The sequence below is a fragment of the Triturus cristatus genome, chromosome 8 (assembly GCF_964204655.1).
Source record: "Triturus cristatus chromosome 8, aTriCri1.1, whole genome shotgun sequence".
NCBI classification, from domain to species: domain Eukaryota; kingdom Metazoa; phylum Chordata; class Amphibia; order Caudata; family Salamandridae; genus Triturus; species Triturus cristatus.
Genome location: NC_140591.1, coordinates 603871615 through 603896645, shown reverse-complemented (window position 1 = coordinate 603896645; position 25031 = coordinate 603871615). Strand labels below are relative to the sequence as shown.

At 45.9% G+C, this 25031-nt stretch overlaps 1 protein-coding gene across 5 annotated transcripts in view; it reads right to left on the bottom strand.

Moving 5' to 3' along the window:
* The window catches only part of SCEL (sciellin), a 580338-nt gene that overhangs the window by 501567 nt on the left and 53740 nt on the right, over window positions 1-25031 (bottom strand). For all 5 annotated transcript variants that reach the window (XM_085622068.1, XM_085622069.1, XM_085622070.1 and 2 more), the window contains exons 2-3: window positions 21012-21078; window positions 7406-7487 (exon numbers count right to left, since the gene is read on the bottom strand). In XM_085622068.1, the coding sequence (XP_085478194.1) occupies window positions 7406-7487; window positions 21012-21048 (119 nt within the window). In that variant the 5' untranslated portion in view covers window positions 21049-21078. The remainder of the gene's footprint in view (window positions 1-7405; window positions 7488-21011; window positions 21079-25031) is intronic.

Sequence of the window (25031 nt, the reverse complement as noted above, 5' to 3'; positions counted from 1 at the left end):
TAAAAAGGAGCGTGTTAATCGTGTGGTGCCGGAGTTGTTGACGGATGGGGGAGAGGTTGTCACTGATCCCGACGGTATAGTTCGGTGTTTCTCGGACTATTTTCGTACAGTATACACCTCGGTCTCGGATAGGCCGACTGAGGACTCGTGTGATCTTCTGCGTGACATCGCCCTGCCCTACCTTTCTGCCATTGATAGGGAGGACCTCGATGGTGATATCACGGTAGACGAAGTGGCGGGTGCTATCCGTGCGTTGCGCTCCGGTAAGGCTTCGGCCCCAAATGGTCTGCCGATAGAGCTGTACAAGCTTTGTCCGGATAAGTTGGCTCCTCACCTGCGCGCCATGTTCATGGAGGCGCGGGGGAATGGGTTTCTTCCGTTCGATCAAAGGTTGGCGACGATTGTGGTGATACATAAAGACGGAAAGCCCCGGGATAAGTGTGGCTCCTATCGGCCGATCTCACTTCTTAACGCCGAGCCGAAAATCCTTGCAAAGATTCTCGCCAACCGCCTGGTCCGGGTGCTTGGCGACTTGATCCACCCGGATCAGTCGGGTTTTATCCCGCACCGTAACACTGCACTAAATCTTAGACGCCTCCATGGAGTGATTGCTAGGACGGGCACGATGCGAGAGCCAGCTATTGTGGCGTCCCTCGATGCCACGATGGCCTTTGACACGGTGGAGTGGGCATACCTGTGGGCTGTGCTAGCCAAGTTCGGCTTCGGGCCTGGATTTGTGGGATGGGTGAGACTGCTCTATGAGGGGCCTCTTGCAAGCGTCGTGGTGAACGTGCGGGCGTCGGCACCGTTCGAGCTCGGGAGAGGCACCCGGCAGGGTTGTCCCCTGTCGCCGTTGCTGTTCGCCCTTGCTCTTGAGCCGTTGGCGGCGTGGATACGGTGGCACCCGGATATACGTGGAATTCGTTGGTCGCCTGACCACGAAGACCGTATTTCACTCTACGCCGACGATATTCTGCTATACCTTGCCTCGCCCAAGAAATCTCTGATAGTGGTTTGTGACGTCTTGACATCTTTCGGTAGAAACTCGGGCCTAGTCATTAATTGGGGGAAGTCATACTTGTATGTCCTGTGTGGGGATGTCCCGCCTGTCCCGCGCAACTGCTCGATCCAGATAGCCCAGCAGGGCTTTTTGTATTTGGGGATCTATATTTCCACCGACCCCATTTTGCGCTACGAGAGGAACTTGCTCCCTCCCTTGGCGCGTCTGCGGCGGGACGTGGCGGGCTGGCGGCGATTGCCGCTTTCCCTCCTTGGCCATGCCGCACTGTTCAAAATGATGTCCCTTCCCCGTTTCCTCTATGCTCTGCAGAATACCCTTGACTTGGTCCCGGCCAGCTAGTTCCGTGAGGTCGAGAGCCACCAGCGTGCGCTCTTGTGGGACGGGCGTCCGCGTATAGCGATCCCTAAGTTGACGCTTCCGTGGTACGACGGTGGTATCGCGCTTCCAGACATTTGACGTTACTACTGGGCCACCCAGTTGAGCGCGATTAACCATGGTGTATATGGTCCGGCGCTGAGCCCCGGCTTCGCCATGGACCGATGGTTGCTCCGTGGGGGTAATTACCACAGAGCGTTGTACTCGAAGTCGTCAGACTTCACCCTTACGGGGCCCACCAGAGTGGCCGTTCATGTATGGAAGGTGGCGACGGACTCGCTGGGCTGGAAGGGTAAGCTTACCCTTGCCACCCCTCTGTTTGACTCCGACATTCTGGGGAAGCTTTGGCATACAAAAGGGTTCGAGAAATGGGACCTGATCGGCATATGTAGGGTTGGAGACCTTTTGGTTAAGGGTAGGATAAAGTCCTTCGAGGAGTTGCAGAAGGAATACGAGCTGGGGAGCACGGAGTTCTTCCGATATGCTCAAGTGCGCCACGCCTTGCGGTCAGTCCTTGTAGAAGGGGAGAAGGCGCCCGAGTCCTCTCCGTTGGAGTACCGGATCCTGGATTGCCATATGCCAGAGAGCACGATTTCGCTCATTTATAAGAAACTTATTAATGTCCGGGCGGATCTTCTTCTAGGGTTGCGCGATCAATGGACCAGGGATGGCCTTGAACTAGATGATGAGGATTGGCAGTATGCAGTTTCTTCTCCCAAAGAGGTCGCTATCCCCGCGCGCCTGCGGCTGGTGCAGCTTAAAAAACTCCATAGGGTCTATGTGACGGGGCCCAGGTTGGTCCACATGGGTTTCTCTGAGGAGGGCTTATGTAAGAGAGGCTGTGGTATGGTGGGCACCTTCCTACATATTATTTGGGAATGCGGTGCGATTATGGAGTTTTGGAGGCGAGTCCACGAGGTGATGGGGGAGGTGACGGGAATTGTCATGCAGCCTGAGGCGCGATGTTGTCTCCTGAATGTCTGGAGTCCTACCGACCACAACGCGGCACAGACTCAGTGGGTGACCCTAGGGAACATGGTAGCCAAGCGCGACATTGCTCGGCTGTGGGGCTCTAATAGGCCTCCTACATTGACAGCGTGGATGGAAAACATGGATTGGAGCATGTTTAGGGAGAAGACAGTGTATTGTGCTCGAGGGCGCCCTCGGAAATGGCACTCTGTATGGGGGCCATGGAACCAGTACAGAGGGGACATATGCCTGCCCCCAGACCCGGACCCGCCTGAGGAGCAGCCTTCCCCTTAGCTTTCTTTCCGGCTTTGAATTTCTTGCTGATGTGTTTGTTTTCTTGAGTCTCTGCCTTTCCCTCCTTTCCCTTACTATAGACCTGTGTCTGTTGGATGGAATGGGGCTCATCCCCCCTGATGGGAACCTCTTTTGGTGCTTATGGTACTTATCACCTTGATTGTGTTTAGGGTTGGATTTATGCTCATTCAAAACAGAACCTTTGACTCTCCTGTCAGTAAAATGTGGACGCAAGCATGTGTTGAGTCTGTAAAGCTGCCGTACCTCCGGGTTGTCGGCTGAATAGCTGTGTCACTGATTTAAAATAAAGGTTTTCAAAAAAAAAAAAAAGCATGTCAGCAGGCTGTAGCAGAAGAGGGATCTATGAGGTTGGTTAACTGTTGAAAAAGGTCATCAATGGTGAAGCCATTTGGTTTTTGTGGTAAAAGTCAGAGTGGGAGAAATTCAAAATTCTCACCCAAGGAAGGTCCCTCGCTAACCCTATACTTTTCAAACCTTTGCCATTTCACAACGACTTCATTTGCACTTATTTACTTTTTTAAAGCTTGTATTCGTCCAGCTGGACAAGGATGCAGGCTGAATCAGATTTGCCGCTGTGGAAAAGCTCCAAGTAGGGGAAATCAGAATTTTCAGCCCAGCCGCAACGCACCTCAGTTGAACTAGCTTGACAGGTCTTGAAGTCAAAAAATGTCCAAATCCTAGGTTTCCCAGATTGTTAGGGGGACTACACTCTGACACATGCCAGGGTTCCATAACTTCAGGATCAGCACTTAGGGGTCAAAGCTCATTCCAGCAGAGGCCAACAGCAGGGTCCAGGTCAAGTCCAGTTAGAACTGGTCAGCTGGAAAGTTGCAGGAAAAGTCTCTTTCATGTCTCCGTAGTCTGAAAAGGAGTTCAGTCCTCTGTCCTTGGTACAAGAGAGAGAGAGCAGGTCCAGTCCTTCAGGGCCCTTCTCAGGTCTCAGAAAGCAGGTTCAGTCCTCTTCTGAGCTTCCTCCAGTCCAGTAGTATTTTGAGGAGGCTACTGGGGATGCCCGTTTTATGCCTGACACCAGCACGTGAGGGCGGGTTTGACTCATGGATCCTCCCTAACAAATGGGATAAAAGTTCCCAGGGATTACGAACCCACCTTTTCAGCATTTCCTGTCTTCCCTGCTGCAAACAATCCTACTGTGCCATTCTCTGCCTAAATCCAAGATGGTGAAACCCTTCTTCCCTGTTGCAAAACGTGTGTGCCCACCAGAGAGGTGTAGCCAGCAAAAATGAGCATTCTCTTTGAAGTTAAATAAAGTTCCTGGGCTCTGCCCAAATGACCATCTTGCCAGAGGAACACCCAAGCCTTTGTCTGTGCTCTGGGAGCAGCTTTTCTCATCTCATTCAAAGTTGAGCACTCAGAGGGCTGCAGGTGAAGGCTAACGCAAATTAGGCTGCAAAGGCTTAGGCTGGGAAAAGGAAACTTTCTAAACTTTTCCTTATTATTTTGTGACCACTGAATTTTGCTTGGACCAATTATTACAAGAAGGCCAAGAATAAAATGTTTAGGTGGTTCATATCCCAAGATAGCATTATTAAATTCAATATTGCATCCTGGTGTTTCTATCTAGAACAGCCAACCTTACTACAGTGAAAATAGCTTTTAGATGCTATGTTTAACATTACATTTCTACATGTCCTACAATATTCTGTCTTGTGGGCTATACGGCCTACTTAGGGTTGACTTATCAATATTTAGAAGGAAGGCTAACACATGTCAAAGGGGTTTATTTTGACAGGTCGAATTGCAGTTTAAAAACTCCCTTAGTAAGGCTGCAGTAGTAGACCTGAATCCATGCTTACTCTGTCACTGAAGTGAATGGGCGCTATAGGTGGTGCCGTCCACAGGTGCCATTTACCTTACAAGCCCTGGGGTACACTTTGTACCATATACTATGGCATTATAAGCAAGTTAAATGTCATTTGGGGTTACGCCTATTCAACTATGTTTAAAGGGGGAACACAGACACTTTAACTAACTTAAATGGTTAGCAGGGGTGCATAGAGATCTACAGACAGCAAAAACAAATAGGGCATTTCCCACAAGGATCTATTAAAGAAAAGAATCTACCTGCTATAAAAGGGCAAGGGATTCTGGGTGTAGCACGATCTCATTTGTATCATGGTGGTCGCAGTGTATTTCAGGAGCATATTATCTGCTGGTTCTGTGCTGATATTCAAAAGGCTGGGTAACAATCTGTAAATTGAGGAACTCACAACAGAATTAGGGATAGATTTAAATTGTCCTTTTGTTTTTTGAGTTTTATATAGCACACACAAAGGTATCAAAGCGCTTTACATGAGCAACAGTTGTGTTAGAGATAGACACCTTCAACTTTTGTTAGGCACAGGGAGATAAGGTGATTTGCCTAGAATCACAAGATGTTGAGCATTTGTGCCGAGACTCGAACCCAGTCGCCCTGCATTGAGGTCAATTGCTCTAGCCATTCGGCCACATCCTCTCTCCATACTGTGATGTATGACCAGGATAAAATATCTGATGTTCCCGAAAATTGTGGCCAACACACTTCTGCGTATTGGAGTGTTTTACAATAATACTCCATGGTGAATAATGTTGAGTGTGCTCAGTGCTTTAACTAGCTAGGTCCTGCAAGGCAGTGAGCACGAACACGTAATTTATTTTTTAGGGAGAGAACCACCACTTCTGAACAGGGGATCCATATTCACTCTCTAAAGCACATATAGTAAACTAGGAAGTTCTCAATGTTAGGACATGAGCTGCAGCTAGAACAGCTCCAAACAGTGAGCGGTGGTTACCGAGGATACTTTCGTGATACAGGACGTGGTAGGCCACAAAACTTGTTTTTGTGCCTGAAAGTGCAACAAAAACGACACTGCACGTCTTAACGAAAAAAACGAAGGAGCTATGGCGCTACAACCAGAGCTGCCTGCTTTAGAGCTGGGAAACCAGGTTCGAGTTTCGGCATCGACTCAACATCTTGTGATTCAGTGCAAACCAGTCTGTCTCACTGCCCCTACAAATATGAATGTGACCTTGTGTAATTTAACGGGCGCTCATGCAAAGCGCTCCAATCCTTTCAAGTCGAGTTTGTGCCATGTAAAAAAATAAATATTTTATTTAGGCATGGTTCTTTGGCCATAGTTGCCTTTAATGTAGCTGATGTGTGAGGGATGTGAGTCTCTCCTTTCTTGTAGTCACTAGGATTGGAAATTAACCTGTGTGATCTCTTTTCTTTCTTCCTTGTCTTACGTTATATTTTCTACATCATCTCAACCCATTAGCCTTTCCTGTAAATAATACACAGACATAATTTACGATTATGGAAGTCGAGACAGAGTCTCACTGCAGAAATATATTTCAGATGTTGAAAAAAACCTGAAACTCAATTTATGGCGTTAAATAGGAGCTGCATAGGCAAAGAACATCCCCGGGGGTAACATACTTCTTTGGGTTTAAATTAATTATGAGCAGTGACTCAAAGTAATGAGGAAAGCACAACAGATGGGCTTTTCCCTCGTGCTCGGGTTTTTATTCCATTTTGAAATTACTGCCATCTTAAAATTCCTTCTCGAATTTCTTATCTAATTTTACTCTACAAAAAAACCTAATGAGCAATAAAAGTGTGGCATTTAAGTCAAAATAAACCAGTTTTCTTTGCAGTAAACATGATCGGATTTCCTGCTGTGCCCTGACTTCCCGAGAGGCTTCCTGCTCTATGTAAATTAACTTTCAATTAAAATATTCAGATTCCAAATAAAATAATCTCTTCATAATTAATGGTGCATAATTTTTTTCTACAGTGAGACATCCCTATTTTTCAAAGCCCTCCATCCGCTCAAAACAATGGGAGTTTAATAGCTGCAAGCAGACAAGCCTTTAAATACAGCACTGGGCCAGACACAATGACTCAGGATGAGGGAGCGGTGCAGTCACCTGCACAAAATCCCTAGCACTCGACCAGGACTCTATACATAAGCAACAGGTGCTTAATCCACCTGTCTAAAATGTATGAGATATTTGCAGATATAAAGTCTGCTGGTTATCCTATAAATTTGAAGTTTCACAATGGACACACAACTGCTCCATAATACAGGTTTCAACGCAAAGTGAGTTTAGCATTCCGTGCTGTTCCATTGCTGCTACATGAGCGCTGGTGGCTTCCTCAGCAAAGAGATGGGGCAGCCTTGGTCCTGCTTTTGACTAAACAGACATGAAGCTGTCTTGTGTCCCCATGCAACCAATGGCGTTAGAGTATGGATACTTTATGCTTGCCTTCAAAGCTCAAATCCTGGCGGGCTTACAGGATTTCCAAAATGAATATTAATGCGATATACATGTGGGACCTACATTGTTATGATTGGCACAGCGTGTGGTGCTCCCATTTAAACTCATACTTCAAAAACCATGCAGAAGTGGCTACCAAAGATAACACATAAGTTACGGGATGGCAGCAGACCCTTTTGATTTGTTACACCTAATTGTCCAATGGGAGTGTATGAATTTTATTTCAAAAGCTACGTTTTGCCGCATTGTTTCAGTATTGGCAAGTATTAAGGAAGGTGAAAGCCGAAACGCGTCAGAGAGTGTTCCGTATCGTCCTTTCGGACTGTTTGTGGCTATATATATATATACACCATGGAATTAAATAATGATTATTTCACCTGATGGACCGCACAAGGATTCAACCTGTATTCATTTGTTAGAGTGTGTAACAGTAGAGGTTGCACTTACATTTCCTCTTCTGGCCTGTTCTTTATCCAGCTGTTGTCCTGTAGTAAAGTTCTCCGCGACCCCAGGGTTGAGCTCTTGGCATCTGTTGTTAAAGAGAAGCAGAATGATACACTTCGCTTTGTATACTCATAACAAAAACAACTCCCAACATTTGAACCATTATGAAAAATTCAATCAATCTTTTTCAGATACTTGTTAATTCTTTTATTGCTCTAATCTTGATGCTCTGTTTTTGTAGATCTATTTTTATTTCCGATTTTAAAATAAAATTTTCTATTTTGACCCGGCAGTGAAATGCACAATTCCAAGCAAATTTCTAAGCACAAAATTGATGAATTCATACTTTGGCAAGCACCAGTTTTTGTTTATTGAGCACTATATATATCTCACATACTCACTCAGAAAGGCGGACTAAAGTTAAGCTTCCCCGTACGAGATCCAACATACAAATTTTGATTAAAATTAGATATGTTAAATGAAAGGAATCACACTTCCTTGTTGAGCCAGGGGTCGACGTTTTATTCTTACTGACTGCTGGTATTTGTTAGATTTGGGGGTGTCTGGTTCGCATAGGTAGGTACCTGTGACAAATAGGGACCATTGCGTCCAGTCAGGGTAAAGGGGTACACTCCTAAAATAACCCCTGCTCACCCCCTTGGTAGCTTGGCATGAGCAGACAGGCTTATCTCAGAGGCAGTGTGTAAAGCATTTGTGAACACATACAGTAATCAAATGACAACACTACAGATGGACACCACACACATTTTATATAAAGAATAAGTATTCTTTATATAGATTTATCACAAGACCATAAACGACAAAAATCCACAATACTGTTACTTTAAAATGGTAGAATTTAGCTTAGTTCTCTTAAGATGGTAAATGCGACACTCAGAGTTCAATGTACCTTATGATGAGACACGCAGGGCAACGAAAGTGCTGCAAGGACGGTGATGCGTTGAAGATCTGGTGCAAATAAACAAAGATGGCGCTTTCTTCTTGATGCGACATGCTTCCCGGTGATGCGGCGGCGCCTGATGCAATGTCGATCCTCTTCTCCGGTGATGTGAGATGTTTCCTCATGATGCGAGCGGCGACAGGCCCTGCGACACGCTTCCCAGTGATGTGGCGGCGTCTGCGGGACGTCGATCTTCTCCCCTGGCGATGCGAGTTGCTTCCACAATGATGCGAGCCGCGACAGGCCCTACAACACTCTTCCCGGTGATGCGGCGGCGTCTGCGGCGACGTCGATCCTCTTCTCCGGTGATGAGCCGCGACAGGCCCTGCGACACGCTTCCCAGTGATGCGGCGGCGTCTGCGGTGACGTCGATCCTCTCTCCTGGCGATGCGAGGTGCTTCGGTGGACCTGCGTTGACTCAACGATTCTTCTGCGACCCGCTTCTCGGAGATGCGGTGGCATCTGTGGCAACGTCAATCCTCTTCTCCGGCGATGCGAGGCGCTTCGTGTTGTGAAGCGGCAGTTCGGCGACGAGCTTCTGGTTCTTGAGTCACGCTTCCAGCTCCTTGCGACACGCAAGTCCTCAAAAAGTCCAGCACAACTGCAGGCACTTTAAAAGAACTCTTGGGGAGCTGGTGGGTGAAGTCTGTTGTCCCTGAGACTTCAGCAGGAGGCAAGCTCTTTTCCAAGCCCTTGGAGATCCTTCACAAGTTGAATGAAAATGCACACAAAGTCCTTTCTCCATTCTTTGGCAGTCAGGCAACCACTGCAGGCCAATCCCCCAAGCAGCCCTTCAGCTTAGGGATAGTCTCTCCTCAGTTTCTTCTGGTTCCACTCCTCAACAAAGGTTTCTTCTTGTTCCCAAAGTGATCTAAAGTTCTTGGGTTTGGGTCCCAATATTTATACCAAGTTTATCTTTGTTGTCTGAAGGCAGAGAGGCCTTTGCCTAGTCCAAACCTGGAGCACTTTGTTGACAAGACTCCTTTCTTTTCAGAGTGCAGGGCAGAGATATCAGACGTACCACAGGAGGTGGAGCCAGCATTGTGGAGGGAAGGCACAGCCCTATTCAGGTCCCAGGTGCAACCCCTCCCACCCATCTGGATGCAGATCTCTCTATTCAGCCCTGGCCTGACTCACCCTGTCTCCTGGAATCCCCCAGCCCCTGTCACTAAAACTCCAGACAAGGAATACACAGCCTAGCAGAGGCAGGTTTGGATGGTTAGACAAGAAAATACCTACTTTCTAAAAGTGGTATTTTCAAACACAGGATGTTAAAACCAACTTCACTAAAAGATGTATTTTATCATTCTGAGTTCAGGCATACTAAATTCGAATTCCTACCATGTTCCCTGAGTCCGTTAGGATTATACATTTTAATAATCAAACTGCCCATTCTGGCCTGTGGAGAACAGGTAGCCTTGCAATAGTGAAAAACGAAAATGGCTGTAATTCACAATTAGAACATGCCACACATACCAGGGCATGTCCTACCTTATACTTACAATGCACCCTGCACTTGGGCCTACCATAGGGGTGTCTGATATGAAGAAAAGGGAAGGTGGTTTAGGGACTGGCAAGTGGGTGCACTTGCCCAGTCAGCATGACAGTACCAGACTGCACGCAGGCTCTGCAATGGCAGGCCTTAGACACAATTTTACAGGCTGCTTCTGTGGGTGGCACAACCAGTGCTGCAAGCCCACCAGCAGTATTTGGATTACCAGCCCTGGGCACTCCTGGTGCACTGTACTAGGGTCTGACAGGTAAACCAAACCAACCAATCATGGAATCACTAATTCATACATCAATTTACAATAGGGAGCACTTGCACTGTAGCACTGGACAGCAGTGGCACAGTGCCCAAAACATCTAACACCAGCAAAAACACATGAGGCAACAGCAAAAAATGGAAGGGAGACCCGCACCAAGGTGCCAGGTCTAACAGTATTGAAAGGAAATTGTGACTATTTCCATTTTAAATATTTGTTTCCACTTTGTCAGTGCTTTAAATGGGTAGATGCTGCCTAGAATTAGGACCTGCACTTCTTTCCCCCGAAAGCGGGAGTACCAGCACTTCTCAGCAGGGGGGTGCACTAGCTTTAATGGGAGAGTTCCTCGACTTCTCAATAGCAAACAAGTGCTATGAATTTGTTAGTACTGGCACTTTTCTATTTTCAGTTTAAGCACTACATGTCAGTAAAAGAGAAATGTCCAGGACCTATCAACACATTCTGTTGATGAAAGCTGAATCACTACTGTCAGAGTTTGTTGCACATTATGATGTATGATGCATTGCTGCATTTCTTCTCACAAGTAAAAATGATGAAAGGTTAGACAAGATACCATGACCTAGGTGTCATGGTCAGGTAAGCAATGCTGTTAGTATGTGTGTGGATGTGGTGGAGAGGAAGAGTCACTGACTTTATTCTGATCCGAGAGACTGAATCTAGAGGATATGGGTTATTTGAGATCCTGTGTCCATTTGGTCATTAGTTTCTCAAGTCATGTTGCAGGCAAATGAGACAATGAAGATGTAATTATAAAGGAAACGGATCTGATGACTTCACAGAGCCAAACGTCAATTTCTTATAATTTCTCATATGCTCATAATGTAGTCAAGATTTAAGCAGGGACTCTGGGATATTTCTACGGGTTAGTTAGGGGACTTTCACCTATGGCACAGTAGAATTTACATTTAAAATCCCATGCTTCGTACCACCAATCTTCAGCACTAGTGTACAGCAAGAATGAAGGAAGGTTCACCACCTGCAATGCTAAGAACTCTCCTTATTACCTGTGGAAGAAACATTGGAAGAGCTAATTGAATCTTTGCCCTCAGATAAAGAGCTGGGAGAGCACACTTTCTGATCTAAGAGTCTATTTAGATAGTGTTCTCCTCTCCTAAGAGGTAGTTTCTAGTCTGCTGCTGAAAGCAAGTGCTGGAAGCTGAGAAGAACCATTGCAAGATGATGCTTGCCAGTGTCAGAAATACTCTTAACCTAGTGTACCTCTAGAAGTGCAAAGACATCCTGCACTAGTCGCTGTGATGGGCCCTACAAGTGGCTTCTTTAAGACCAAGCTCGCTAGCACCTCTCCAGAATGATCCAACATGAAAAACTGCTTGAAAGCCCCATTGAAACCTAACTTAGCAGGGCAAATTTCCTTTTTTTGGAACCAACATTAGGCCTATAAACGCAGATTCTGGTAGACTGGGTGATCTAGGGGGTCCTATCCAATGAAGAAAGGACCATTTTTGTTTGTCAGAGTTCTCTGACAAAGCTGATCTAAACCCACAGAGTCTCCAAATTGATCCTGCTTAACATTTCCTTCTTACTAAAATTGTAACACATTCACCGACAGAAATCCTGACCAGACCCTCTCACCAACTTGAATCTGCCCACATGCTTTTGCAGGTTAGCATGTTTAGCTGCTAGGTCCTGGTCAGACCTTCAGTGGACATTGTGCATAGTTAGTTATTTTTGTACTATTTTTTTATTTTTAATCCAGAGCCTATATGATTGTTTTCAATGCAGCACTTCCTTCTTTGCCTAATGTTGCAACCCTTTGTCAAATGTTCTCAATTTTCTTTTTCTTTTTCTTATAAAACATTCATATTTTTACATCAGGCCCTCATTTTGAGTGTCAAGGAATAGCGTATTCACCCTAAATCGGCAAATGTCATGTTCCACCACACTCATGTTTCCACCACCCTATTTAAGCATGAGGGATGGTGCTCTGTTTCTGATGGCTCAGCCTCTGCTAGCTCCGCTGTGGGAAACCCCTAGTCAGTGGCCCTACCGCTCCACTGACAGTATCTTTAGAATGGAAGAAGGCTTACTCTAATTAGGGCAGGACCTCCAACACAGATCTTTCCAACCTTTATCCTCTATGTGAGGCATGGTGGTCCAAGCAGAAGAAAATAGTAACGACGCTCATGCACAAGGAGAAACAAATCGCCAATTAAAAAAAACTCTGTTTTGGGTCTGTGAGCTGCTGTGTGGCTGGCAGAATCAGGCCCTTGGCAGCTCATATATCATACTGAAAATAACTCCCTTATTTGTTTTCCTTTTCTGTTGTTTGGTTGGTTTGTTGTACCTAACATCTCACACAATATCTCTGGTTATTGCCTTGCTGCTCAGGTCAATCCAATAAAGGTGACCCAGGGTTACTTTATTCAAACCTTCTTTACTCTGTGTATTCTTCAACATGGGTGCTTTTGGAATCCAGCCTCAGTTCCCATCAATAGGATGTTCGCTCTCTCAAAGTTTGCAGCCCAATTTCATCTAGTTACATTATTTAAAACATCTCTGGACAGGGTAAATATTGCAATTCTACAACTGGGTAATACAAAATAAAACAATTTAAAAAAAAAATGTGCCCATGGCATGGGACATGGCTTCAATTATATAGGGCTCTTCTCCTTGCACGTCTGAACTAGTCACCACAAATATTTTGCAAAATGGAGTGTGCATCACGTTTTGCACCAGGCTCACTGTATTTAATATGGTCCATGGTGACTTGAGCCCACAAGCATAATGTTGTTTTAGCCATCCTCTGCATAAGCTATAGCATACTGCTCACTTTGGCGACCAATACTGTAACTCACTACAGCTTGTCGAATAAAATAGATGCTGACCCACATCAACAACTGTCATCACCAAGACAGAATAACAATGCATGTTATATCACTACACAGTTTTGTGTAACCTGCTATGGTTTAATGCACCAGAACGAAAACACGGTTAGTTAAAGGTCCATACTGTGATGACTGATACAATACTAACTCTTCCAACCAGGCAGTCAGTAATATCACTGACAAACACAGAAGGAAGTTATACTTACTTTGGATGGACTTCCTTCAACTCTGACTTTCTGCTGTCTTCTTTGTTTTCCAATAGCTGGACAACACAGGCAACTGTCTCCTTCTCACAGACTAAGATGCTGAATTATGACCCCCCAACCCTGAAATTTAGTCTTAAATTATGTGTTTTATGTGATGCACCATTCAATTTTTTACTGTATTTGAATTACTGACATAGTATTATTTGAATTCATGACACGTTTCTGGAGTACGTTGGGATTTTTCTGGACTTTAAAATGGCAAATACTAGCTTAACTAATGCCCTGGCTTTAGGTAAAGCTGCATGTGCCAGTTAGACACAGCCAAAGTGTGAAAGCATCCCAGCCATTTGAAGAGTTACCTTTGCAAGGAAGAGTTTTGTTCTAAGGCAGATCTACCTTAAGGGTGGCACTGTGAAAAGGGCAACAGTTAAAATCAAGTGTCGCTGGTACAGGTAAGAGCGGTGGGGTGTTGGGGCGGGGGTGGGGTGGGTTGGGGCGGGGGTGGGGTGGGTTGGGGTGGGGGAGAAGTCGACAGACGTCAGAATAGGGAAAATAAAATCTAAAAAAAGAAATACACTTATATTTTGCTCGCCACATCAGCCGAGTTGGCGATGCGGCAAGTGCAAGGTAAGTGGTTTTGTTTTTTATTTTATTTTCCCTATTCCATCATCTGTTGACTTCCCTCACACCCCCGCCCCACCACCCCATTGCTCTTACCTGTACTGTACGCGCCTGGTTAAAGTACTGAACACTAACCTGAAAAGGAGAACCGCGAAAATCGTAGTCAGGCATAGACGGGATTAGGATATTCTTTATTGAAGTGCTGTCTCCATATCTTACTTGACTGCATCTTCTTCCAATATTTTTGTTCAGCCAATTACATCTCCTATATACATTATAATCTTAGATCTGAATTGGAACGAGTGCAAGGTATCTCAGAAACGGATGGCAGATCAGGGTCTGCAGAGTTTGGTAAGCATTATTAAGGTAAATGAATCTGGCATTGGCTAACAGCCTTTAGGGTTTTTGTAAAATTTTATTTTTGTGGAAGTTGCCAGGACCATCTCATTCTAAAAGCAAAACACAGGCTAAAGGCTAAAACAAAATTGGGTCTCGTAAAGCACGCATAGCCACAGTAGTCCCTGGCACTGAAGGGACCCACTTTGTGGGTTGATGTGCTCCTTGTGAAAGGGCAGAATGTTGTAGCACACAGTAAAGCCAGACAGTGGCTGAAGTGGGCTGTCCCACCTTGTGCTTAATTGGACAGAAGAAAAATATGAATGACACAATAACAGTCCAATGGAAGAAGAGGGCTAGCTGAAAGCCCCAATTAGTACGCATTATACATACAATTTTAGTAAAATCAAAAGGTGTGGGCGAACACCAGCAAAGAAAAGTCACTTCTTAGTACTACCACTCTACATGATGCCAAACATGCGTGCTTCTATTTCTCCAAACTAGTTGTGTTCACAGGCAGTGTCACAGGCTCACAGGCAGTGTCTGAGCTGCAGAGCAGGCCGCTCAGACCAATCCTAGTGCTGCTCTCCAAGAGCAGCGCCAGGATTGGCTGAGCAGCCTTTGCCTTCCAGAGACTGGTGGGAGAGCTCCGAGGCGCGCCAGCCGTCGGTGTTGGAGGCTGCAGGGAAAACGTAAGGGCCATATTCACAAGGAGCTATCACCGAATTAACGGCACTTTATCACAGCCAAAGTCATGAAAAATATACCTCCCTATTCACAAGCTGGTGCTAACAGCCCACAGCACCAGTTTACCCGCGATAGCAGCCGCAAAAAACATTGCCACAGAGGATCCCCGCAACTATCGCTAATGAGATGCAGAGATGGCGTTCCCGTGCCAAAAGCCACGACCGTACCACACCTCAACATTCTCAACGACCAGACAGATCGGCAATGAAAACAAAAACAGGAGATAAGGCGCGTTAGCACCAGGAAATCTACACCTGCTCTGACCTGATGTTAAGTCGGACGGCAGCCAGCACCACAAAAGGGAGCACAGCCAAGGGCCACATCGGAAGTGCAACAGATGTCAAGGAGCTGCTCATCATGCGGCCTGAACACCCAAGAGGGCCACAACACCCACCAACACCACCCCAGTACCCCACCCCACACCCGGAACCCCCCGGACAACCACAGAGGCAGCGCAGACAAAGACAGCGGACCCCCAGGAAACGTACCAGCCTCACAGACCCAACACCTGATAATGTCACCGTCCGCTACAGGCTGAAAGGGACAACCATCCTACGCATCCTGACCATTATCGCCTAACAGGCCTACGGCACCAACATAGCGGACAACCAACATCCCACACCACACCAAGCTGCTGGATTGGCTGCACCTGTTGGCCCCTGGCACCCCCAAACAACACCCGCTAGAGTCAGAGGACTCTCACAGCCAGCCACATCCATGTCCCCCACACCTGTCCTGGACATCACCATCACCCTGGTACCCCAGTCCCCATACGTCCAACACAATGCGCAGGATCCGCTGGAGAACAAACAAGGACCATACGCCACAACAGGATGCACGCACGTGTTGGGGGCAATCCACAGCACACATGTCTCACCTGTGCCCCCTGGTGACACAGCACACAATCACCGCAACAGGAAGCACACATCTCATATCAATGTGCAGGCAACATCAGAACACTTTGGAACCTCCAACAATGTCGCCTCCAAAAACACAGCCAGTGTGCATGATTCCTTCACCCTCCAACAGTCCATCATCAACCAGCCTACCCAGGATGGCAACAATGGAAATATACAGCCCCATGGTAAGTTTTAAATGGACACCCTACTCTCCTCAACTCCACAACCATGCAACTCACAACTCTGGCAATGCACACATCACAAAATCACTACCAACATGCACAACAACATGCCCACCCACCAGACACGACAGAACAACTAACAATGCTAACCTGGGCAAGCCCTGTACATGTCCCATCAACAGCATGGCACCTCAGCCACACAACACCCGAACGTGGGGAGAGGTGGCAACCAGGCATGTGTGAAGGATGCAGTAGAACCATGATTGGGAAAGTACACAATGCCAAGAGTGGCGGAGATGTGCTGGACAGACCGCAGTATGCAGAACACACCCAAATCCATGGCGACACACACCTCTGGTGTATGGAGTCCAGTGGACGCAACCATTTCACCCCAGCCAGTGGGGGACCTTGCAGAAATGTTGCCTGTTACACCCCCCCCCCCCAAGCGTGACCGGTGTGGGATGGCCCGGCGTACGCCACGCCAGCGTAAGGGTGTGAATAAAAAGCACGTAGCCCTGGGCGTGGTCCTCTTCCGGAAAGCACAAGTCTCTGCTAGGGCGGTGCCTCCCACGCCACCACGAGGCCAACGCCGTCCTCGTGAGCGGAGATGCCTGCGATGCTGTGCGCCTGCCAGACCCCGGCACACTGGACCATAAAACCGACAGGCCCGCCCCTGCACAGCCAGGCCACACTGATCACCTGCAGACACCAGGGTGTGTGGAGGAGGGCCCACCACGTGCCGGAGCAAGCTCCAAGCCCGAGGGCCGTGACCTTGGTGACCTCCTCAGTCCATCACGGCCTCCACGACACAGGCCCGCGTTTACTCCTTTCTTGTTGACGTACTCTACTGCCGCCTTCGGACTACTCTTCGGCCCAGTTGGTCACATGTGCGAAAATGTGACCAGATTCATGAATGGCAGTGACCCCAATTCAAGCCCAGCGGCCACAGCACCATGCCCACCCCAATCAGTGATGCATAGTTCCATATGAGCATCTAGCGACACGTGGTGCCACTAACCCTGTTCAACACCAGTCGGCGACACGTGGTGCCACTAACCCTGTTTAACGCCAGCCGGCGACACGAGGTGTCACTAACCCTGTTCAACGCCTGTAGCTGATACCGAGTTGTTGGTGTGAACGGGGTTTGCGCTTTCCACTCCTCCATTTGCTGCTTCCAGATGACATCAGACCTTCCGCATCATGCCCTGGAGGACAGCTTCCACTGTCCTCCGAAACACTCTGCAACATACACCTCGGACATTGATGAGGACCCGCTCAGGTCACATGGCCCATCTGACTGCACCGCAAGTGAACGTCAATGTGCTGTTGTAGGGCGTCGGTGTCGACGGTGTGGTGGTCCTCTCGGGTATCACTGATATGTTGTATTCTGTGCTCTGCTGAATGTGTTGTGTGCCCCTCTGCGATGTGAAGGTGAGGTGCGTATTGACTTTGTGTTGACATATATGTTGGCGCATTGTGCAGGTTTGCATGCAGACTTTATGGCAATGTACATTGTAACTGTTTGGGGGATGCAGGGTTCTTCTGCGGTACAGTGTACATTTGGTCTACATGACGGATGTGAGGTCGTACGCGTACATTTCCATTTCACAGTTTCCAGCTCTGTCATATGTAGTAGGCATGTTTCTGTGCATGTGCGGAGCCAGTTGTGTCCTCTGTTCTGCAGTGCCTGCTATGCGCGTTGTTCCTCGTTGTTATCAATGTGGGTGTGCTGTTCGTGCTATGTGTGTGTGCTGCAGTGTGTCGAGGGGATCTAAGCCATTGACCTGTGTGATTGTGGGTGTGCAGTGTGGTACACCTCGTTGTGCATGTATGCCATTGTGCCCACTCCCCCCGTCCCTCAAGTCCCTGTCTGTTGCACTCCCTGTTGATGTTGTGTCAGGTCCTCTCGAGTTGTGTCCGTACTCCCTACTCCTTGCAACGTCACCACACTAATGACTGTGGCCTGGGTTTCCTTCAGCTCCTCCGTTGTCGCTGGACTGCCACCTCCTGTCCCCGTTGCTGCCTTCCTGTTGGCAGCGGGTTTGTGCCTGGTTTAGATAGTCACGTAATGCCGGCGTCTATTGGCCTCCTGGATTGGCCTCCTCAGCACTCCGCCTGCAATCCAGGTGGTCTGCTTGTGGGTCAGTTGCTGGTAATGTTCTGTCACCTCCGTGACGCTGGTCATGTTTTCCTGTGGTCTGCACCCCGTCTTCCACTCCCTCTTCTCCTTGGCCTTCCCCGGCCCCGTTGTTCCTTGCTGGTAGTCTGTGGGGTTGTGGGGTTCGGGTTGGCCCCTGCGCTGTGTCAGGGTGCATCCATGTTGCAACACACTTTGGATTATTTTTGGTGTATTTTTTCTGTGGTTTTTATAGTACATAGTTCCGCCAGACGCGTGGGATTTGCAGGCCTGTGGCTGGTTTGCACTACTTTTTGTACCGCAGTTGGCCTCATCGCATGTTTTTTTGCGTTTGCGTATTTGCATTTATGCGGCGTGGCGTTGATTTTGATGCAGACATTTGGCACGTTATCTGGTGACTATCGCATGCTATCGCCTTGTTGGGAATCCCACGTTGTCACTGCATTATTTTCCCGCGATAGGCTGCGATATTGAAAGTTGTGTTACGCTACTCTTGCGGTAATTATCACACGTTCTTGTGAATATACCCCTCAGTTTTTAAAAATGATTATTTTTCCTTCCCTGTCCCCCCGCCTGCCTGTTCGTCCCCGGCCCCCCAACCTTCGTTTTGTGGTGCCTGCCACTGGGCACAACACATTTAGCTTAGCTTAACTTTATCAAATTTTTGTGAGCTGCCCCTTTTTAACAAACCTCTACATAAGTGTGTTTTTGTTTGCTGCACGCAAAGAAAGTATCATATTTATGAAAGCAGAACAAATGGTGTGCATGCAGCAGATAGCCTCATCAGCGCAGCATCTTCAAGTTACCCTAGAACACAACCCTAAGCTTTTCTTTACTCAGCAATTTGTTATCACAAAAGCTGCCTTTATTTTTTAATATTTCTTTAACACCAAAACCTCGACATTTGCTATGTGCTAACTCGATATATTGTAGTTTGCTATAAAAGCGAAGTCTGTAGTAATGTCTCTGAAACAGCGTGTTACCACAGTGCTACGTTGATGAGTGTTGTTTGTGTAGCCCTAGTGTTATTACTACCACTGTGTAGTCCAACTTCTATGTCTGACGCCCATCCCAGTTTTTGGTTTTAAAAACATGGGTACTCTATTTTAGAACTGACTAAGTTTCATCTCCATCCCTCCCACAGCGTAATCCTTGTATTGATTGCTCTTTCAATATACACTTTGATATAATTATGCGAATAACACCACATCTCCTCTACAATCACACCACATTTTACAGTATTTTGCTGTAGAGAGATGGGCCTCAGTGTTTTTTTGTATCTGAGGCACCTAAAGTTCATACATATATAATTTTTCCAAGTTTACACATTTATTTTAGAGATAGGAGAGGTCAGAAACGTAGAGCAAAGATTGTCTCTCTCTGTTTCCGACTTGTTCTGTCTGAAGGTAATTCACTAACAAGGAGGAAGGTCAAGTTGTATATGTGAAATTTAGAAACATCAGACATTAAAAACAGAGGTACTGGGCTCCTTACTGAGCTGGCGAAGTTCATCATGATATATATAGACCCTTGTCCTCAATTTCTAAATGTTCAAAGTTGTCTTTAAATCCACCTGCCATAACTATCGTCTTAATTCTGGGCAACCTTGTATTGCCTCCATCTACTTCCCTCACGCCCACATCCTTTTAAGACCATCACATTTTAAATCTATTATGTACTGCTTCATCTGACGTAACAGTTTTTTGGTCTGAGAAGGCTTCTTGATAAAAACAATATTAATGCGATCTTACCAATGATGTGCAGTTGAAGCTGTTTCATGACTTCTAATTGGTTTAGGCCTGACACTGAAATGCAACAACTCTGCTGCACAGAACTGGCAGGTCTAGACCAAATATAAATATGTAAGCTAACTGGTGATTGCCAAATAGCGTCCTCTGCTATATGGCGGCTTTGAAAATGATTTGGTCAGTCACAATGCTCCTGGCCCAACGCATCGCATTTATCATCCTCACAAAAATGTGAATTAAAAATATTGGTGTATAATACATGCGAGCCTGCAATCCATGTACAAAAATCCAGCATCTAATTTCGTTACGAAAGGTGACTTGTGAAGTCCCTATGTGCCAGTAAAAAAATGAAATGATGTAGCCACTCAACTGTAATAACTTATCACAGTTGAGTTCTGACATCACAATGCCTGCTGTGTTTTCATCTTCTGCTCAGAACAATGATAAGAAGAAAGGAGAAGTTTAGGTTATTATAAAAAAGAAAGAATCTCTCTGCATATTACTTCGCATTCTGAGTCACAACATTTTTTAAAATTTTAATTGCATTAAACTGCAATAACTATCTAGCTGTTTTTAGTGAGTTGACATTTGCAATACAGATTCAAATTTTCTTATTCATGGTGGCAAATATCCTATCTCTTTCATATGAAAGAGCACAACACCAAGGATTTAAACGGTTTGCGGAAGGGTTTTAGCGTAATCGTGTCTTAAAAAAAAATAAAGTACCCCCTGACATGCATTATAAGGATTTGCAAGTCACCTCAGAGTTCCATGACCTTAGAAGGAACTCCCCTGTGACTTGCAATATATTTTGTCTTAAGACCAAAACTTAAGACAAACTTAAGTTTTAAGTTTTACTTAAGACGAAATCCTAATTTAAGACAAAATCCTACCTTTACTACTACTAAATGTCTTCTATGAATACCAAAAGTAGTACGTTTAGGATTTTGTCTCAGATTAGTTCTGTGAATCAGCCCTGACGAGTCTAGCAGTAGCATTATTTGTTTGTTCTCGTAGGTTAACGATTATCGCCAATTAACTTGGATGGCTGATTAAGAATAAGGAGTCAAGGCACACAAGCAGCTACAATATATTCAGTAGTAGATGTATTCAACCAGTGAAAAGCAAAATAGCCTTACCATATCCAGGACTTTTTTTGGCACCAAAAGATGACATCTTGAGTGGCAGCTATTTCTTAGTTAGGAGCTGGAGGGGAAAAAGAAGAGAAATTTACCAGCGTGATTACAGAAAACAGGTAACCAGATAACATTGGTACACTGATTTTTAGGTCTCGCCTGAGCCAGCGCATGCGCTGCCCTGGCCAGACATTTAGTAGCTGCTTCAAAAGTGCTACCTTGCCAGCCACCAGCTTGCTATCACGCGCACAAGCACGCGAGACGTGCACAGCACTTTTTCCTGTCGCGCGCGCGCGTGCGCACCACTCCCGTCACCACTCGCGTCTTTTTTTATTTCATATTTGCAAGCACAGAGCGTGTCATCGCGATCACTTTCGCTTTCAAAGTGATCGTGATCGTGATAACTTTCGCGGCCCCGCGGCCAATGCTTGTTCTGCTTTGCAACTCTTTCTATCGCACTTCCTTTCTTGCAGGAAGCTTGTGTTCTGCCTGATACTATTCTTTGCCTTTTCTTTACCCGTTTTGCTCTCTCCTCCTGCTTCTGCACATTCACCTTACCATTTGCTGAAACGTGGGTGACTAGGTGTGTTTTAACAAACTGTTGGAGTGTCAATTGTTGAAACAATGTCCCAATCTGAATATACTTCTCTCCTTTACTGTTGTATCCCCCGGGGCGACTGGGGCTTTACCACGTGGACTGCCTGGTGGTTCTGCTTCAATTTGTGCAAATACTACATCAGCTTGTTCTGGCCCTCAAATTTGAAAGTGGTCCTGTAGTATTTTTCCAGTTAATCAGTGAACACACTTCTGGCAGGACAAAGCTTCAGCCACTGTCTTAGGTGCAGTGCTTTAAATGTGCAGGTACTACCATCACCAGGTGCTCATACCAGCACCTCTTTAATTTTAAAGTCATAGTACCAGCACTTCTCAGCACTTGTACAATACGTTTATTGGAAGAGTACTGGCACCTCGCATAAGCAACCGGACAGCCTGCATTAGTGAGTACCTGCACGCTTATATTTCCATTTAAAGCCGCGCCCACAAGTGTTTTCTTGCTTTGTCTAGTGCACTTTGGTGCTCTCTCAACATCAGATAAATCTTATTACGTAACTCATCAAATGGGCCATCGCTGTGCGAAATATATAACCTGCATCACAGGCCTCCGGCCCACTTGGTTGTTCCAAGTACCTGCAAGAGATATGTGTATCTTCTAAGGGTGTTTATCTCATATTTGTTTATTTTCCTTTTTGTGTTGACAATCGGACGAATAACTTATTCGTAAAATAACTTACTTGTTTCTGATTAATCACGATGGCGGTGAAACCTGTCTCTTTATTTTGGTTTGAAACAGGTGTGCACCCTAGGTACGCGGTATTTACAGTTACATTTGAGGCATTTTGCTCTGCTTTATGCTCAGGTAAATGGATGTTAGAGAGAAAAATGTGTCTGTAGGTGGTGTTGGCAGGCATTCATTATCATAACACACCGCCAGCAGTTTGTTCTCGTTTATGAGTTTGCCATCCAGGACGTGGGATTGAGAATTGCGCATGCGCTGTTTATTGCTGAAACAGCAATAGCTTTGGGCAGCATCACAGTTCTGTGGCTGTACCTGGGCCCACAGCCAAAACCCAAAACAAGCATTGGCATAGCCAATAGGTCTCGCTTTTGGGACCTTATAAGTATTTAGTTATGCAGCACAATATGCTTGGTGCAACAACAGCAAGTGTTGCATGTCTAAACACTTATAAGGTCCCAAAGGCGAGACCTATTGGCTATGCCAATGCTTGTTATATTCTGTGGCTATCATTGATGCATCTTGGTACTCAAAACATAGGTCGCAGCAGTAAAGTTTCATCCAATGCAAAATATATGCAAGTGCCATAACTTTTTTGCCATATGTAAAACCATAACAATGTTCAGAGAGTGACCTGGTTCTTTGCTGCTCCATTTATGTGCATCTAAAAACAGAGCATAAATTATCCATTGTAGACCCCAAAATAGTGATGTAAGGAATGCTTGAATCAGTCTGCGCCACTGAGTACTTCTCTGGCCACATTCCATTCCTTAATATTTACTCTTCACTTTATTTCGGGCATAGACCAGCGAGATGCAAAGCAGACTTGGCCCCATCACACCCCAAAAGGGACAATGCATCCTTAGCAGCTAGAACATGTCCTCTCTGAACTTGAACAGAAGCAACCCCAGATGTGTTAATGTCTTGTTAAACTATATTAGCATGGTATAGTTTGATTCCTATTACACAACCAGCTTGAGCGCCGCATAGGCCAAATGCATGACATTTTGAGCACCACAATTACAAAGTAATGGAATAATATGCCTGAAAAGATCTGAAAAACTTATTACGTGGCTGCATTCCTTTCCACCATTTTAGATCATCATTCTCAGTAAAGCAACCTAGTTTGTTGATTGATCGCTCAGTGAAAATGAGACAAAGAATTATAGAGACCTCATGAATCTACTAGCAAGCCAAGGGTCCTGTTCCATACTCATGCATCAGGCACATGGACAATGAACACCCCTGTGGATAAATGTTCAATCAGTGGTATTGTAACTCATGGGACGATGCCATATCTGACCTATGCATTATACACTTTGCTCAGTGCCAGCAAGTCCACTTGTATCTGTGCACCCACAGACAGAGCTGGCCTCATAGGTGCCACTCTGTCCCATGAATGCCCTCCCTCTTGGGGTTCCACTCCTGGCTCTAAGCCACTACACAGAAAATCTTTAGGGACTTCCAGTCTATAATGGCTCCTGGTCAAATCTCTCCTTTGACTGCACATTGGCAATTGTGGGTGTCTCTTTTGAGCAGAGCAATTTATGTAATCCCAATGAATTAATAATTGATCTTCCTTATAGAGGATGTGATCACTAATACAAGGCTGTTTCAAACTATTGAGTCCTGCTGCACTGTAAATTATACAGGTCAGTAAATTAAAATTAGGTTATAATGAAGGAAAGACCATATCATAAAATGATATGGCACTCATACTAAGTTCTGACAGGTGCAAGCCTACAAGGCTATACTTCTCCTGGAAGTTTATAATGAAGCTCTAGAGCGACGAGTATTACCTTCTACTCTTTGCGAAGACGTGATCATCTTGCTCCCAAAGCCTGGCTAAGACCCCCTTAGCTGCGGCTCCTATAGGCCGCTATCGTTATTAAATCTAGATGACAAGATACTGGCCAAAATGATTGCACTACACCTAGCACTATTGCTTGACAAGATAATCTCGCCGGTGCAATCATGTTTGTACCGCACATGTCCACCGCTTTGAACCTCTGTGCAATATTCGCCACTATCAACAGGATAGACCCCAAGGTAAAAGCGGCGACCGTACTTTTGGATACGAAGAAGGCCTTTGATTCTCTCGAGTGGCCATTTTTCCTAGCGGTCATGAGGAAGATGGGTATGCCGAAGGGGTTCATAAAACCTGCGTCACTACTCTATATATGGCCCATGACAAGGCTCCGCCTGAATGGCACACTCTCTTCCCAATTCATACTGTCACGTGGCACCAGGCAGGGATGTCCGCTCTCTCCATTATTATTTATTATGGCCCTTGATCCCCTCGTTCGGCAACAGCAAGCAAAATATTTGCAGAGAGGTCCCCAATTTACAACTGGACCACTATTGATATCATTATATGTGGACGACGTTGTGCTGTATGTACGCAAGCAGCAGGACAATTTGGTTCCCCTCATTAGAGAAATTATTCGGTTTGGTGGGCATTCCAGGTTGGGTATTAATTGGAACAAATCTGTAGTCTTCCCGTTGATGCCCTGCACAGTTAGATGGGAATGTGAGTACCCGTTGACATGGTGCAGCGACACCACCTGATACTTGGGAATTAACATACATCTAGAAGCTGAACAAGTGCTTCGCTTAAACTATGGCCCCCCCCCGATACATATGCTGGAACAGCAGGTAGAGCGCTGGATTAAGCTTCCCATCTCGCTGGCTGGTAGAGTGGCAATTATAAAAATGGTGGTACTCCCCAA